The sequence below is a fragment of the Coenobita brevimanus genome, chromosome 64, assembly GCF_032717465.1.
Source record: "Coenobita brevimanus isolate Jiangsu-jjx chromosome 64, ASM3271746v2, whole genome shotgun sequence".
Taxonomy (NCBI): domain Eukaryota; kingdom Metazoa; phylum Arthropoda; class Malacostraca; order Decapoda; family Coenobitidae; genus Coenobita; species Coenobita brevimanus.
The window spans coordinates 20,426,807-20,443,299 of NC_137017.1; the positions used below are offsets into that span (position 1 = coordinate 20,426,807).

At 43.4% G+C, this 16,493-nt stretch overlaps 1 protein-coding gene across 1 annotated transcript in view; it reads right to left on the minus strand.

Annotated features, from left to right (window-relative positions):
• Nucleotides 1-16,493, minus strand: part of LOC145404703 (gonadotropin-releasing hormone II receptor-like) — a 315,031-nt gene that overhangs the window by 276,030 nt on the left and 22,508 nt on the right. The window contains exon 4 of the mRNA XM_080276254.1: nucleotides 10,378-10,582. Within this exon, the coding sequence (XP_080132380.1) occupies nucleotides 10,378-10,582 (205 nt within the window). The remainder of the gene's footprint in view (nucleotides 1-10,377; nucleotides 10,583-16,493) is intronic.

Here is a 16,493-nt window from a genome sequence, read left to right on the forward strand (position 1 = left end):
ATCTACACCACCTCCAACACACAAGCATTCCACCTCCAGCCACGGGGACGTGACTTTTTAAAGGACGAGAGTGGTAAAATGCATGGCTTGAAAAACAGTGCCCCCGAAGAATACCATAGTACCCCCAATGACAGGGCAAGCCAAGAACAGCTTAGTATGCCCACAGATACGCCGACACCCCCACACGGACCCCACAGGGTGGCCGCCACCAGCCACCACCACTCCGGGCAACAGCGACACCTGTCAGCCAGGGCCGTGCGCCCCTGTGACATGCAGCTACCACGCCGCCGCCACCGTAGGAGAAGGACACTACCTTCGCGGAGTGGAATTGCTGAGCTAGCTAGGGGTGGAGTTAGAAAACATACTCCAGACGGCGCCCCTCTGGTAGAGACGATCCATGGTCGCTCCCAAAGTGTTCCGGTAGAGACGATCTATGGTCGCTCCCAAAGTGTTCCGGTAGAGACGATCTATGGTCGCTCCCAAGGTGTTCAGGTAGAGACGATCTATGGTCGCTCCCAAGGTGTTCCGGTAGAGACGATCTATGGTCCCTCCCAAGGTGTTCAGGTAGAGACGATCTATGGTCACTCCCAAGGTGTTCCGGTAGAGACGATCTATGGTCGCTCCCAAGGTGTTCCGGTAGAGACGATCTAAGGTCGCTCCCAAGGTGTTCCGGTAGAGACGATCTATGGTCGCTCCCAAGGTGCTCCGGTAGAGACGATCTATGGTCGCTCCCAAGGTGTTCCGGTAGAGACGATCTATGGTCGCTCCCAAGGTGCTCCGGTAGAGACGATCTATGGTCGCTCCCAAGGTGTTCTGGTAGAGACAATCTATGGTTGCTCCCAAGGTGTTCTGGTAGAGACGATCTATGGTCGCTCCCAAGGTGTTCCGGTGGAGACGATCTATGGTCGCTCATAAGGTGCTCTGGTAGAGACGATCTATGGTCGCTCCCATCCTTGTGAGACGATCTATGGTCGCTCCGAAAGTGCTCAGGTAGAGACGATCTATGGTCGCTCCCATCCTCGTGAGACGATCTATGGTCGCTCCGAGAGTGTCGTGGTAGAGACGACCTATTGTCGCTCCCTCCCTCGTGAGACGATCTACGGTCGCTCCGAGGGCGTGCAGAGTAGAGACGTCCCCACAGCAGGAGACTGGAGCCTAGGCTTCCTGTCCCAGAGTGACCCAGACAGGCCTCCCAGCCTCCCCTGGTCTCTGTTCCCTACGCCTGGCTCTAAAGCAGACGCACCTGACAGACCCCAGTGGAAGTCGCTGCCGCAGCTCTCCCCTGTCGGCGCCCCTAGACGCTGGAGACCGCAGCCCACAGTCTCTCTCGGTTCTCCCCAGGACACCCGGGCGTGATCTCTCTACGCCCCCACGACGCCGCGCCGGGACCTATCACAGATGTTCCTGGAGCTATTCGGCCCCAGTCTCGAGGGCCACACGCCGGAGCCAAGTCCGGAAGCCACGGGAAGTCCAGGACGCGAGAGGACGCCCTTACGAGTTATCCCGTGCCCTCTTGGCACGCCTTGCATTGACGGCGCCTCTAGTCCAGCAGGATCACAGATGACATGTTCCTGCCTATCCCCCTGATGAATACGTGTGATATTGTAACATGAATGATTTAGGTTAAGTGTGATTTCCCCTAATGTAAGTATTGTGCAGAGATTTCATATAGTGATTATCGGGGTAAATCAGATCACAGTGAGAAGTTAAAGGACGAGAATGTGGAACAAGATCTGATTGACTATATGTGTGAGTGACAACCCTGTTATATAATTAATAAGCCTGTGCCACCGGGAGATTCCCCTATAAAGACATACCCTCATTACTGTGAAGGAATATTGTGAAAGGAAGTATTAATGGTATTCTCTCCTTCCCCCACGCTACCCATAAATCTTGTTTACCATCCGCTCTCACTCCCATATCTCGAGTAAGTGTAAATCAAGAATAAAATCAATTACCAAAGTATTTTGGCTAGTGGAAACCATACAAACTTCACGGCTAATATCTGCTGCCCTCCAGTATTACCATAACTTTCCCCTAGCCGTCACCAGTCACTCCCCGCACCCCCCCTATCTCCTCCTAGTGAGACTCAACCCCCTCTCACGCCCCCGCGCGCGCCTATATTTACTGCACTCCTGATACACTGGGATTGTTTGTGTTGTCATTACTAACAGAGCAGTAAGTATCCTGCGAGATACGAATATCCTAGATAAGATTTTATATTGCTAAATATTGTGCTGTAATATCTGCTGATTTGTCCTGTGTCTGACTGTGGTAATATATGTGTAAAGGTTGTTGCCTAGATTTTTTGTGTCCTGCCTCTCTTTATTGCACTAGCTCCGGTCTGGAAAGAGGACCCCGCTCCACGTTAGGTGAAGTAGGAACGAGAAGTCGAGCCTAATTTCACCTAGCATTACAATCTATGTCTTCAACAAGTTTCAAGGTATAGCCCCCGGAATATCCGTGACCTTGAGTTTGACCTTTCAAGGTCACTTACGGTAACAGGTCATGGTATCAATTAATAACCCCCTATGGGACATCCTGTATGTTGATAATAGTAAATATCTATCTGCAACCAGTTTCGAGTTATGGCCCCGTCAATATCCGTGACCTTGAGTTTGACCTTTCAAGATCACTCATGGTCAAAGGTCATGGTGCTAAAGTAAAGCCCATATGGAAGGTCATGTATGCTGATAATAGTAAATATCTCTATCTTCAACCTGTTCCAAGCTATAGCCCTCTGAAAATCCGTGACCTTGATTTTGACCTTTCTAGGTCACTCGATTACCTCCAAAATTTAATGACTTCTTTTGGGACCAGTGCCCACATATCCTGAAACTTTCATGTGATTTCATTCAGCCGTTTTTCCATAATGTTGCTAACAAACACAGAAACAAAGAAACCCGAAAAAAAACTCGCTGGAATCCGGTCCGGGCGAGGTAAAAAGTGGTAGTAAAGATGGGAGAAATAGAGAGAGAGAGAGAGAGAGAGAGAGAGAGAGAGAGAGAGAGAGAGAGAGGACAGACAGGAAAAGAGTGATAAAGGTGATGGCAGAAGTAGGCAGCACTACATCAAGTGAGTGGATGTGGTTAGTGTAACAAAAAATTTACTAAAACCCGCTAACAATACAAAGAACTATTTATCGGAAGTCATTTGGGGGTTTGTTGCGACGCTGGCCTAAGATGCTTGTGTACGCAGTGCTTTCATCTTCTTTGATGGATAATACTCGCCTCCCCGACTGTCTCGTATACTCTCATAGGGGATATACTCTCAGGTGTGTCTCTGTGGTATATTCCGGCCTCCCCCACTGCCTGGTATGCTCTCTTGGGGAATATACTCTCATCTGTGTCTCTTATGTGATATACCATGTTGTACTTCTGTGATGTGATTTATTGTGATGTATTTGATGTGATTTACTCTAGTGTCTTCATGATGGGATTTGTTCTGAAGTCTCTGTGGTGTGATATATTCTGATGTCTCTGTGGTGTGATATTCTGATGTCTCTGTGGTGTGATATATTCTGAGGACTCTTTGGTGTGATATTCTGATGTCTCTGTGGTGTGATTCACTCTGACGTCTCCGTGGTGTGATATATTCTGATGTCTTTGAGGTGTGATATATTCTAATGTCTCTGAGGTGTGATATATTCTAATGTCTCTGAGGTGTGATATATTCTGATGTCTCTGTGGTGTGATATATTCTGATGTCTCTGTGGTGTGATTCATTCTTATAATTCTGTGATGGGATTTATTTTGAAGTCTCTACAGTATGGTGTGATTTATTCTGGTGTACTTGTGATGTGATTTTCTCTGCTTTTGTGAGATGTGATTTATTTCCTTGTGTACTTGTAAGGTGATAAGTTATGATGTGTCTGTTTAGTGATATATTCTGCTGTTTCTCATGTGATTTTTTATGAAATGCGTTTGTGGTATGATTTTTTTTTTTCTGATGTGAGTGTGACAGATGTGTCTGTGTCAGGTACCTTAATCTGGTGTGTGTGTGTGTGTGTGTGTGTGTGTGTGTGTGTGTGTGTGTGTGTGTGTGATTAACTCTGGTGTCTCTGTTCGGTGATTTCCCCTGACATGTTTTACTGTACCGTCAGTCTGTATTAATATATCACAACGACATACAAAAGGGGATTTTTTTTGTATGCATTTATCTGACTAACAATGGGAGCAGAACAATAGCTAACAAAACTGTAGCAAAATTAAAAATACTATCAACAACAATTCTCTAAAAAAAGACTATATACACATCACTCGGTAGAAGAATAATACGGCTCGACAAATATTTAAAAATTTACGTCACATTTTCATCTTCTTTGCAGATGAATCCCTCTTAAAATACAGTGACTGGTAAATATAACCAACCAGCAGACAGGAAATATTCCCTGATGATTCCCCCTTTTAAAATGAGCGAGAAGTGAGGATGACTCTCTCTCTCTCTCTCTCTCTCTCTCTCTCTCTCTCTCTCTCTCTCTCTCGATGCACGGAGGGATACTGTGATTCTGATACCATAAACCCAAAATCTTGTTCCATTCGTTATCTCGGTTAGACGATTTAATACAAATCCAGAGACCTTTCATTTACAGGAGATAATTGAAGGCCAAATCTGACACTTCCGGGTCGAAAGAGCTTCCCTAAGTTTAAGAAAATCGTCTGTAGATAATACGAATAAACTACAATACACGTCATCGGGTTCGCCAGAGAACATCAGGGATTATGGGTTCGATTGCTTAGTCATCGGGCCACATATGTTTGTGCTACTTTACATACACAAAAGGCTTCTGGAAAAAAACGAAGCCTATTCAATTTCATTTTTTTTTTTTTTTATAGCGTCCTTCCTCTTCATCCCATCTCCCCTGTGCATCTAAGTAACCGGGCTAAAATAGAATAGTTACTTTTCTCACACAGAAAAGATACACCTTTCGATTGTTAGGGTTCTGGCTTCCTACCCTGCCTTGGAACAATGCATCTCAGTTTATGCATGTTGTATCCGAGCCATCGGGTCACCTTCCCTGCAACCTTACCCACGCAACAAGCCTGGGGTAAAGGTGAACCCTATCGATCTTTATGGTTCTTGGTCTCTCCTCCCCCCTCCCTGCACAAACCCTCGCCCAGATGCCTCCTAGTTTGTGGATGCGTTTTTCTTGTCCTACCTTGGTAAAGTTTCACCCTACTGAGTTTTAAGGTTCTTGATCCTCACTCCCTCAGCAGCCCTTCTGAAACACACACACACACACACACACACACACACACACACACACACACACACACACACACACACACACACACACACACACACACACACACATACACACACACCGCTCGCTGGCGCAGTGGTAACGTTCTCGCTTGCCATCTGGTAGACGGGAGTTCGCGCCTCGCTCAGGTTGCGAAAAGTTTCACTGACGAAGTGGGTGGTTACTGTCCCCCTGGAGCAAGGGGACGGGTGTGTGGGTGTGTGAAGGTCACAGCCTTGCCCTCAGATCGGACTATATGAGCTCTCAACTCCCTTCCGGGAGGGTTAAATGCTGACGATCACGACCATCAAGTGATCTTGACCGACCCGGTGAATTACACACGCGCACACACACACACACACACACACACACACACACACACACACAGTAGATCAGTGCCCAGACTACTGATCTTCAAAGTTTCGTGTGGTGCACTAACGAATGACATTTCAGAAAATTACATTGTATACGGTTATTGAAACAGACCAAGTACAAGATTATTTCAGATCTCTTACGCCTGTGCTTCAAAACGTAAAGTAAAGTATAGAGATAGAATATATTATGCTTTATATTAGTTGCCCAAGTATAGAAAAATAAATATTGAATCACCTTTGAAAGATAAATGAAGAGACAGTGACAGATGACATCCGATACCCAATTACGTGATATTTTGAGGATTCTAAAACTTTCATCTTATTATTTAAAATTTTCAATATTGTTCGAAACTTTAAAGGTGGAGTGATATCAGCGTCCTTAATTGTATCATGCACATACCTTTTATACAACTTAAATATCCTCCTCGTTATCTTATCAACCGAGGTCGTAATGGACAGTGTTCTCGTGATAAAAGAGTGCTACTACTGATATAGCTTGTGTAAGCAATATCTATCTATCTATACATCTATCTACATACCTAGGCTGCTTCCCCCAAAGAAAGGGAGGTAGCTGAGACAGGACGATACACTCTCAATTTACTCATCCACCTACACACACATTTATTTGTATCTTAGCCCCAAGGGGAGCAGGGACAGATCCTCACCGCACCACACCGCACGAGGGTCAACTGCACAGTGCAGTCAGAGACATCTGCAGCAGGCACTGACAGCAGAGCTGGTTTACCCTTGCCACATCATAGTGGACCCATCCCCATACCTGCACCTGACCTCATCAGCTGATCAGACCAAATCCAGGAGCGTATCCCTTCAGGGCCACGTCACCATTTATTCATTCACAATTTCTCTCCAGTCATTCCTGTCACGTGCAGCCACTCTTCCTTGCTCAACAGACATCCCTCCCGCATCTAACGCACTCTTCACACTGTCCATCCACCCTAATTGTGGTCTCCCTCTCAGCCTTACACCTCTCACATCCGATCCAGTTATCTTTTTCGTCAATCGTTCTTCATCCATTCTCTCCATATGCCCAAACCATTGCAACACCCTCTGCTCAACTCGATTAGCCATCTCCCGAACAACTCCAGTTCTCCTTCGCACTTCATCATTTCTCACTCGATCCATATGTGTCACTCCACAAATAGTCCTCAGACACCTCATCTCCATTACATTCAAACTTTTCCTCTCTGCTGCACCCATATTCCATGTTTCAGCCCCATATAACGCAGTCGGTACTACTACACCCTCATACAGCCTTCTCTTTACATCCATTTTAAGGAAACGACATCTAAACACTTTTTCATTCCTCCCAGCACCTTTCCAACTTCATTCATTTTAAACTTCACCTCTACATCTATCCTCCATCTGCGGAAATATATGACTCTTAATACTTAAAACACTCTACTCCTCAAGCAACTCACCATTCAAAACTATATTCATCCTCCTACCATCTATCAACCTCGTACACTTCATCACTTTACTCTTATTCTCATTTACTCTCAATTTTCTCCTTTCACATGCCCTTCCAAATTCCTCTACCAACTGTCTCAGTATCTTCTACGAATCAGCCACCACTGCAGTATTATCTGCAAACAGCAGCTGCTTCAGATTCCACTCTCTACCATCAGCATTCACCAGAATCAGACTTCCACCTAACACTCTCGCATTTACTCCCTTACAACACCATCCATATGAATATTAAACAACCAAGGTGACATCACACATCCCTGCCGCAGCCCCATTCTCACGGGAAACCAATCACTCATTGTATTTCCCACTCTTACACACGCTCTACTATTTACAAAAAAAATTTCACTCCTTTTAACAACCTACTTTCTAGTCCATACAATCTCAAAACAGTCCACAAAGCCTCCCTAACAATTCTATCATACGCTTTCTCCAAATCCATGAACACCCAAAACACATCCTTACCTTTCGCTAAATACTTTTCACACACCTGTTTCATAGCAAACACATGATCCACACATTCCCTCCCTCTCCTAAAGCCACACTCTCATCACCAATCGCTCCCTCTGTACCCTCTCTAACTCTCTTAATTATCAGTCTACCATATACCTTACCTACAACACTCAACAGATTTATACCCCTGAAGCTAGTACATCCATACTTATCACCCTTACCTTATGGAACCACACAAGCAGTTTCCCAGTCAATCGGCACCATACCGCTCACAAAACACACAATCATGAATCTTAATAACCATTCAACAATAGTAGCTCCACCACCTTTCAGGCATTCCACAGCACACCTATCTATACTTGCAACTTTTCCTGCTTTCATCTCCTTACTGCCTCCTGCACTTCCTCCATCGTGTTCAAAGGATCATTTAACTCTCCCAACACATTTATTCCTTGCACTCTTCCATCTGTCAGTCTCAGCCTCCCTTACTTCCTCTACATTTAACAGTCTTTCAAAATACTCCGTCCACCTCTTCCTCATTGCATCCATCTCAAATAAAATCCTTCAATATTCTGTTTTTACTCGCCATTCCTTCCCAGATTCTCCCTTTCGAACCCTTTTCACCTCCTTCCAATAGATTTCCTTATTCAGTTGAAAATTCTCAGTCAACCGCCTACCCCACCTGACATCTGCTGCCACTTTAACATTACGCACAGCCCTTCTCGCCACATTCCTCTTTTCCTTATACATTTCATATGACACCTCATCCTTCCTCTGCAGCCACACTTCATATGCTCGTCTCTTCTCAGCCACAGCCATACTTACTTCCTCGCACCACCATTCACTTCTCTTGCTTACACAAGCACCCGCTCGTCACACCGCACACACCTCTTCCGCATGCCCCACCACAGTACTCTTAAACAACTGCCATTCCTCCTCCACACTGCAATTTTCCTGATCTCTCACTGCGTTCCACTCATCTTTTAATTTCTCATACTCTCTCATTTTCTCTCTTTTATCCAACTGACTCACTTTCAAAACCTCCCTGCCACACCTAACTCTCCTAGCTCTCACCCATCTCATACCTACTCTCAATTTCCCTCCACCAGATAGTGGTCAGACATACCTCCACCCTCCCCTCTCAAAACTCTCACATCCAACAATCTTCCTCTTACATTCCTGGACACAACCACATAGTCCATCAATGCTCTATCAAGAAAACTTCCAAGCTCCTGTCTCACCCACGTATACTTATAAATATCTCTCTTCTCAAACAAGATATTTCCATTCACCATCTCTCGCCCAATCACATCCCTATCATTCGTTCCCCAATTCATTTCTTCCAGGCACACTATGCATACCAACTACACCTGCAACTGCTACATTTCCCATTCTAGCATTCAGATCTCCCATCATTACCACATTCACATATGCTCCAAAACTCTGCAGATTCTCATCAACATCATTTCAATAAGACTCCCTCTCTTCTACATCCCTTTCACTACCAGGCCCATATGCACTCACAAACACCCACAACTCACGTCCAAATTTCGCCTTAACCCACATCAGCCTCGATGGCACCTCCTTCCATTCAATCACACACTGCTGTACTTCCGGGCTCACTAACAAGGCCACACCTTCTCTCGCCTTCTCAGCACCTGACATCCTTCCATTCACTCTTCCAAACTTAGATTCACCTTTCCCTGTCATCTGTGTTTCACTCAAAGCTAACATATCCAACTTTCTTCTCACAAACATTCTCCCAATCTCCTCCCTTTTAGCCTCAATCTTATACATCCACGCACATTCATAGACCCAATCTTCATTCATAGACCCCATCCCAATCTATACCCTAACTCACTGTAGGAACTAAAATACAGAGGAGGGGGTCCCTAGTCTCCTCACCCCGCCCGATTTAGTCGTGTTTTACGACACGCAGGGAATACAGTGGCAGAATTCTTCCTACCACAACCTGGCCGAAGAATGGTACCACCATCCCATAGTGCAGCCAAATTGTGCTCCCCCGACACCACATGGGAATATACGAGGGAATATGAAGTATTATGTAAACAAAAGTGCCAGGGAGCCTCCGAAGCCCAAGAGAATGCAATGCAAGGGTATGATTGCTAATTGGTTACGCTGTTTCATGGCGTGCACACTCGAGCAAAAAAGTACGAATATACATTCCGCGTGAAACAGTCTGACACGACAGACCATGGATACTGCACATTTCCCATCGGTTCTGGTCCAATATAGTAGTTTTGATTTTTTTGTGTCAGCGGTACTATTTTCTACATAGAAAATAACTTTATTATATGCACTCTCACATGACAATATATTAGTCTTCTTGAGACTGCTTGATTTGTATCAGCATTATGGATATCTTTGGATTTTTCCCTCATGACAATCAGTGTGCATGAATAAATACGTAGATAATATGACTGATGCAGGCAGATAAAAGGCTAAATGACTAAATGAAAGTTAATGGGAAATTAACAAATTTGAATAAAAAAAAAAGCCAATATATTTGCATTGAGCAATTTCATTTCAGTTTCTGAATAAAACATTAAATAATTAATAAACCGGCAAACATGAAACAAGTGAACACATCAACATTCACGGAGAAATTCCCGTGAGAAGCAAATGTTTATTACTACAGGGTCAGCACGTGAATCAGCATTTTCTCCCCATCAACCGCCGGAAATGGTTTTCATGGATTTTTAGTGTTATGACTTACGTATTTAATGAACCAAGGTCCATAACAACAGGAACAAGAATAAAGAGCACAAGGTACAGTAAGTTAAACGTTTATGACCATCTTACCTGCCGTCTGAAGAGGCTGCTCGCTGCTCTGCCTGAACACCACTCGCACGATGGACACGTAGCAGAAGGTGATGAAGAGGGAGGGCAGCAGGAGGATGTAAAGTGTGAGCCAGGTAAACATGGCCTTCCTTTGCCACTCCTGGGAGTACCCGCGACTCCGGCACGCGTACACAGGCGCACCGTCAGGATGGTACCCCTCCTGCACCTGTGGGCCAAGGCGGTACGTGGCTTAGTCTGGGGTTAAAATTGTTTGTGTCTAAATGCTTCACTGCCAGACATCTCACCTGGGTCTAGCAAATGGCTATAATTATTTTTTATAATAAAAATCTTACTACCATACATCTCGCCTATTGCATACACACTGCCTGGCGGTGTTCATGTTTCAGCATTGCTCGCCTGATGTCACTTTCCAAATTGTACGGTCTCCTGCAGTTTTACTGTGAAGCCTCGAAGTTTCGAACTCTGAGGTCCCACATTAGGACCTCATTTTACGTTTTTGATGGTCTGCCAGCAAGGGCTTCCCCTCAGATTTTGGTCTGTGCAATAATTTAACAAGTTAACTTTCACACGTTCTACTGTTCACATACCCAAAACAGCTCAGCTTAACAATTCACAGTATTTAACTCACACTCTCAGAACCAAAGTGCCTCCTTAATTTACATATTATTATGCTCCTCTGTAGTTGCATATGTGTTTCTTAGTGCAAAAAAGGAACCTTCATAGTTGGGACCTCGCAAAATTTGTTCTTTCAAAATGAATAAAATGAGCAAAGAATAACATCCGTTTATCGCGAGATGCCTGTGCACACGCCTAAGAGAATGAGCTCATAGGCACTGGGAAAACCAGACTAAGGAAGATATTTCCATGGATGACATAAGGCACTGCATATGACTAATATTACTCATCACCAAGTAACTCAGTTGTGTGGATATTTTCATCTTCACCGCCCACGTTTCACTGTCACATACAATACTTTTCACAGTTAAAGCATGCTTAAAATATCTTTTTCATATGTGTTAATATATGTATGTATGTGTATCTCTCTCTCAATATGTGTATGAATGTGTACCTTTCTCTCTCTCTCTCTCTCTCTCTCTCTCTCTCCCTACCTGTCTATCTATCAATCGAGAGAGAGAGAGAGAGAGAGAGAGAGAGAGAGAGAGAGAGAGAGAGAGAGAGAGAGAGAGAGAATAATATCGCCTTGTGGTGGCAGAGCTCAAAACGAACATGTCGTCCGGCTGAAGGTGTTAATTGGTTTTGTTTCCAGCTCTTTCAGTCTGGGGAAGTCTTTACTAACGTGCAATAATTTGGCGTTAACCAAAATGGACTGAAAATGACGCAAGGCTGGAAGAGTTAACTGGTGAATTAATTACTCTTTTTGTCTGTTTTATGATGTTATGGAACCGTTTAATTACTTTCACATTTTCCTCATCAGTCACATTTTTTTTCACCTTTTGGACGTGTGGGGATCACGGGGGTCGAAGCAATTATTTAGTGGTGAGTTTAATAGCTTCGTTAACATGAAAAAAATATTTAATCACTTTCCCTGTTTCATTCGTTTTCTTTATCCTAATAGTTCTCCATCCTCTTTCACTTCTTTAATAACCTCTTATGCCTCCCTTTTCTCAAAATTTGGTCCCTCTCATTCATTTTTCTAGCTTCTTTATGCTCTTTTTCTCTCATTGTCTTCTATTCCTCCATTCTCCTGCGAATGCCCTTCAACAGACGTCCATTATCTTTTTTTTACTGGTCCGCCAAAATAAACCTTTCCGTCACCCACAGGTCCCACACCAACTCCTTCCAGTCTGACCACCCATCAAAAATCCTATCACTCATTTGGATATGTTCTTCCATTATACACAGCTGAATATCGTTTTTCCCACAAATGGCATCACACACTGCATATTATACAATACCCACAACTATGACTATGAAATGTTACAAAATACGTCCATGAAAAAATCAGTATTACCCTAAACACACACACACACACACACACACACACACACACACACACACACACACACACACAAAGCATTATAGGCTGGATGCACCTCAGGCTTCAGTTCTTTCATCGGCAAAGGAGACTTTCTAGCATTTCTTGCATAGCAGATTATTTTGATATTACAACGTATTATTGTCGTGTTGAATATTTATCTATCTATCTATCGATAGATAGATAGATAGATAGATAGATCGCCCAGTGTCCTTAATATAGGACGGAACTGGGCATTTTCAAAATTTAATAAAGAACGGAACTCCGGGGCAGGGACCTAAGAGCTTCGCGGCTGAGCTGACAGGTGAAGGGCGGAACGCCTATCACCCTTCCAGCAAAATCCCTCGAACAGGATATTTGGCTGCCAGTAGGATATATATATATCCTTTACTGTTAATATATATCGCAAACATAACACACATTAGAGTATAAACGAGCTATGTACAGAAGAACTGCTATGGACGAGGTGCTACAAAACCTCCTAAGCTGATGAGGATACGGTCGGTTTGTTTTCACATGACGGAACTGCACCACTCCAATAACTTGAATAACATGTCGTGGTTACATGAAATTCTATGAACCTTAATCATGAGGTAGGAATGAGTATCATTAGTTACCAGTTAAATCGATCCTCAAGGCTGAGTACACATGGCCAACAACTGAGCTGGAAGAGGTTGATGACCTTTGTCAGGCTGGAACAAACGCGCTAAACCTAAAAAATTGTATAGACCCTGGTGTCTAGTTCACTGTAGCTCTGCCATATCGCCTCTGCACTCAGCTCAGGTACTTCAGAGGAACGCCTTCATATGGAGGCACCGAATTATATTAACGTCCCTCAACTCTCTTCCACTCCACTGAAAGAAAGAATGAGAGATTGCAGACACCTTCAGCCTGCAACCCACCGGTTTCACGTCATGATGAGCCTGGGGTTGCAGCTACTACTATTACTACCACTATTTCTCCTACTATTACTACTACTACTACTACTACTGTTATTGCTAATACCACTACAACTACCACCACCAACAACAACACAACTTTTACTGCTACAGTTATTAATTTTATTTCTCAGTTCAAATGTCTGGAAACCCACTGAATCAGTCTGTGTGCGGGCCTGAAAAAATACATACTTCCTTCCATTAACATATAATCAAAATACATATACATGTATGTATCAGTTTTTCTTACAGTAATTCACGCGTAATTAATGTGACCCGAGCAGGAACCAGGCATTCTGGCTAATAACAAAACAGCTGGAGGGCAATTAGTCTGATGAGCATGGACTATGGAGCAATTTTTGGTGCAGGAATCTGGATTGGCGTGTTTTTCCCTGGTGATGAGATGATCATTTTGTGACTGTGAGAGTGTAGTTGTGCAGCAGCCTACCTGTGTGTGTGTGTGTGTGTGTGTGTGTGTGTGTGTGTGTGTGTGTGTGTGTGTGTGTGTGTGTGTGTGTGTGTGTGTGTGAACAAAATTAATTGCGACCGAATGACCGAAAAATGTTGTTTGTGGCCATGATTAAAAATATTTTTAAATCTAGTAAAGTGTGCTATGAAATGTATACATGTTAATTAGGTACTCATGAGTGTAACGAATGTTCACGTGGTGCTTGGCTTACCTAATTGTTATTACCTGATTGTATCTTTACAGGAATGAGTCAAGCTCGTACCGTCCCGTGTAGTAAACCATTTTTAACATATATATCCTCATATTTATGAATAGTTTTGGCACACACTGTTTTATTCGGTAGTGCATTCCACTGATTAATTGCCCTATTTGAGAAACTGAATTTCCTTACGTTTTTATCACCTCTCTCTTTCTGCATCTTTTTTTTTTTTTTTTTTTGCATTGTCCTCTTGCTGATGCTTTCCCATAGGTTATATACTAGTGTCTGTTATCTGTTTCCCTGCGATGCATTTATATAACATAATCATGTCTCCTCTTTTCCTTCTAGAATGAAATGTTGGTAGGTTCAGTTTTTCTATCTTTCGTCATAGCTTATATCCTTCTATTTTTTAATGCAAGGAAGGGAACCAAAGGCCAGAAGCCCGCAAAGTGTTCCCTATAAGAAAAAACAAAAATAAGATAACAGTGAGCCAAATTCAAGATCCGTTAATTTCGAGATGCCGGGGCACACTGCGTTTCAAAGACTGAAGATCATAGGCGGTAGGAAATATAGACAGAGGGAGACAGTTTCACAGCTGATCTGTTGCATACATGAAGGACTGGGAGTAACGGTTAGCTCTTGCATTAGAGAGTTGAAAAGAAAAGGGATGAGAGTTCGTTGCTAGACGGGTGCTACGTGCCAGCCGTAGTGATGGAGGGATGCAAGCAGACAATTCAGAGGAGCAGTGACCACTGAAGCTGCGATAGAAAAGAGATAAAGATGCAACAGTGCGGAGAAGAGACAGAGGTTGAAGGGAGCCAGTAAACGGAGGAAAGTTAATGAGATGAAAAGCCTTTAACTCCACCCTATTGAGAAGAGCCGTATGTGGGAAGCCTCCCCACACATGAGTTATACTCTACACAGGGGCGAATAAAAGCCATGTAGAAAGTCAACTGAGCAGGGGTAAAGAAGTAATCTCTTGGAAGCAGATTATACAAGAGAGGTAATATGTTCTTTCCAAGAGTAGTCCCGAGAGAATGAAACCGCAAGTATGTTTAAAGATAATGCAAGATTGAGCTGGCTATTCTTAAAAATTAAAGGGTATTCCTGTGTGAGATTTTGTCGGGTTGAAAGATGTAAGAATTGAGTTTTTGATGAATTAAAAATAACAAGATTATTTTTACCCCAATCAGAGATAGGAGCCAAGTCAGACATTAGGTGTGCCATAGCCTCATCCCTTGTTTGTTGAAGTATCTGCTGAGATGGATGTTGCGGGAACCAAATGAAAAGGTGAAAGATGGAGTCATCAGCGTATGAGCAGATAGGGTTAGATGTACAGTTTAGAGGGTCATTTATGAATAAAAGGAAGAGAGTTGGTGAAAGAATATAGCCCTGAGGAGCACCACTGTTGATAGCTCTAGGAGAAGAACGGTGGCCGACTCCAACAGCAGCTATAGAACGACCAGGAAGGAATGTAAAGATGAAGATACAGACAAGGATAGACACCGTAAGGAGGTAGATTGGATATTAAAGATTTATGTCGGCCTTGATTGAAAGCCTTTGAAATGCTAAGTGCAATGGCAAAGCTTTCGCCAAAGTCTCGAAAGGAGGATGACCAGGAATCTGAAAGGTAGGTGAGAAGAACACCAGTGGAGCGTTCCTTGCAAAACCCATACTGAGGACCAGAAAGAAGGCTGTGATAGGAAAGATGCTTTAATTTTTTTGTTTTTCGAATAGACTAGAAAACTTTTGAGACACAGACTGTTAAAGCAATTGGGAGATAGTTAGAGGGTTGAGAATTGTCTCCATTCTTTCGGACAGGCTAAACGAGAGCAATCTTCCAACAAGAAGGAAAGGTGCAAGTTGAAAGACCAAGACGAAAGAATTTACCTAGGCAGGGTGTAAGCACAGAAGCACAGATCTTGAGGACAACAGGAGGGACCTCATCAGGCCCATATGCCTTGTTAGTATTGAGGCCAGTGATTGTAGAAAATATATCAGTTCAAGAACTTTTAATGACAAACACGAGGAAGTCAGAGGGGGAGGCTGTGTTGAAGGACTTGGTACCAATCTTGTAGCGACCCTTTGTACTCTTTCAGTCTTATCTACGCTATGTGTTTTTTGAGATGTGGATTCCAGACGACTGATGCATACCCCTGGGTTGGTCTGATGAATGATGTTATCTATCTCAGCATGCCTTCATTTATATATGTGAATGCTGATTTTAGCAAAGCAGTGTATATATGTTCCGCACCCTCTCATTGATGTGGTCAGCGGGAGATAGTTTGTTACTGATAATCACTCCTAGGTCCTACTCTTTTTCTAATATGTGTAGGGTTGAATTTCCTAATCGCAGTTTGGTCTTCTTCCACAAACTCACTTACAAGGCATTTGTCCACACTGAATTCCAGTTGCCATCCATTGATCCATTCAAGAAGCGTATTTAAGTCTTCTTGTAGGTCTCTGCATGAGTCTGCATTTGTAATTCTCATTTGTATTTTCGCATCATCAGCA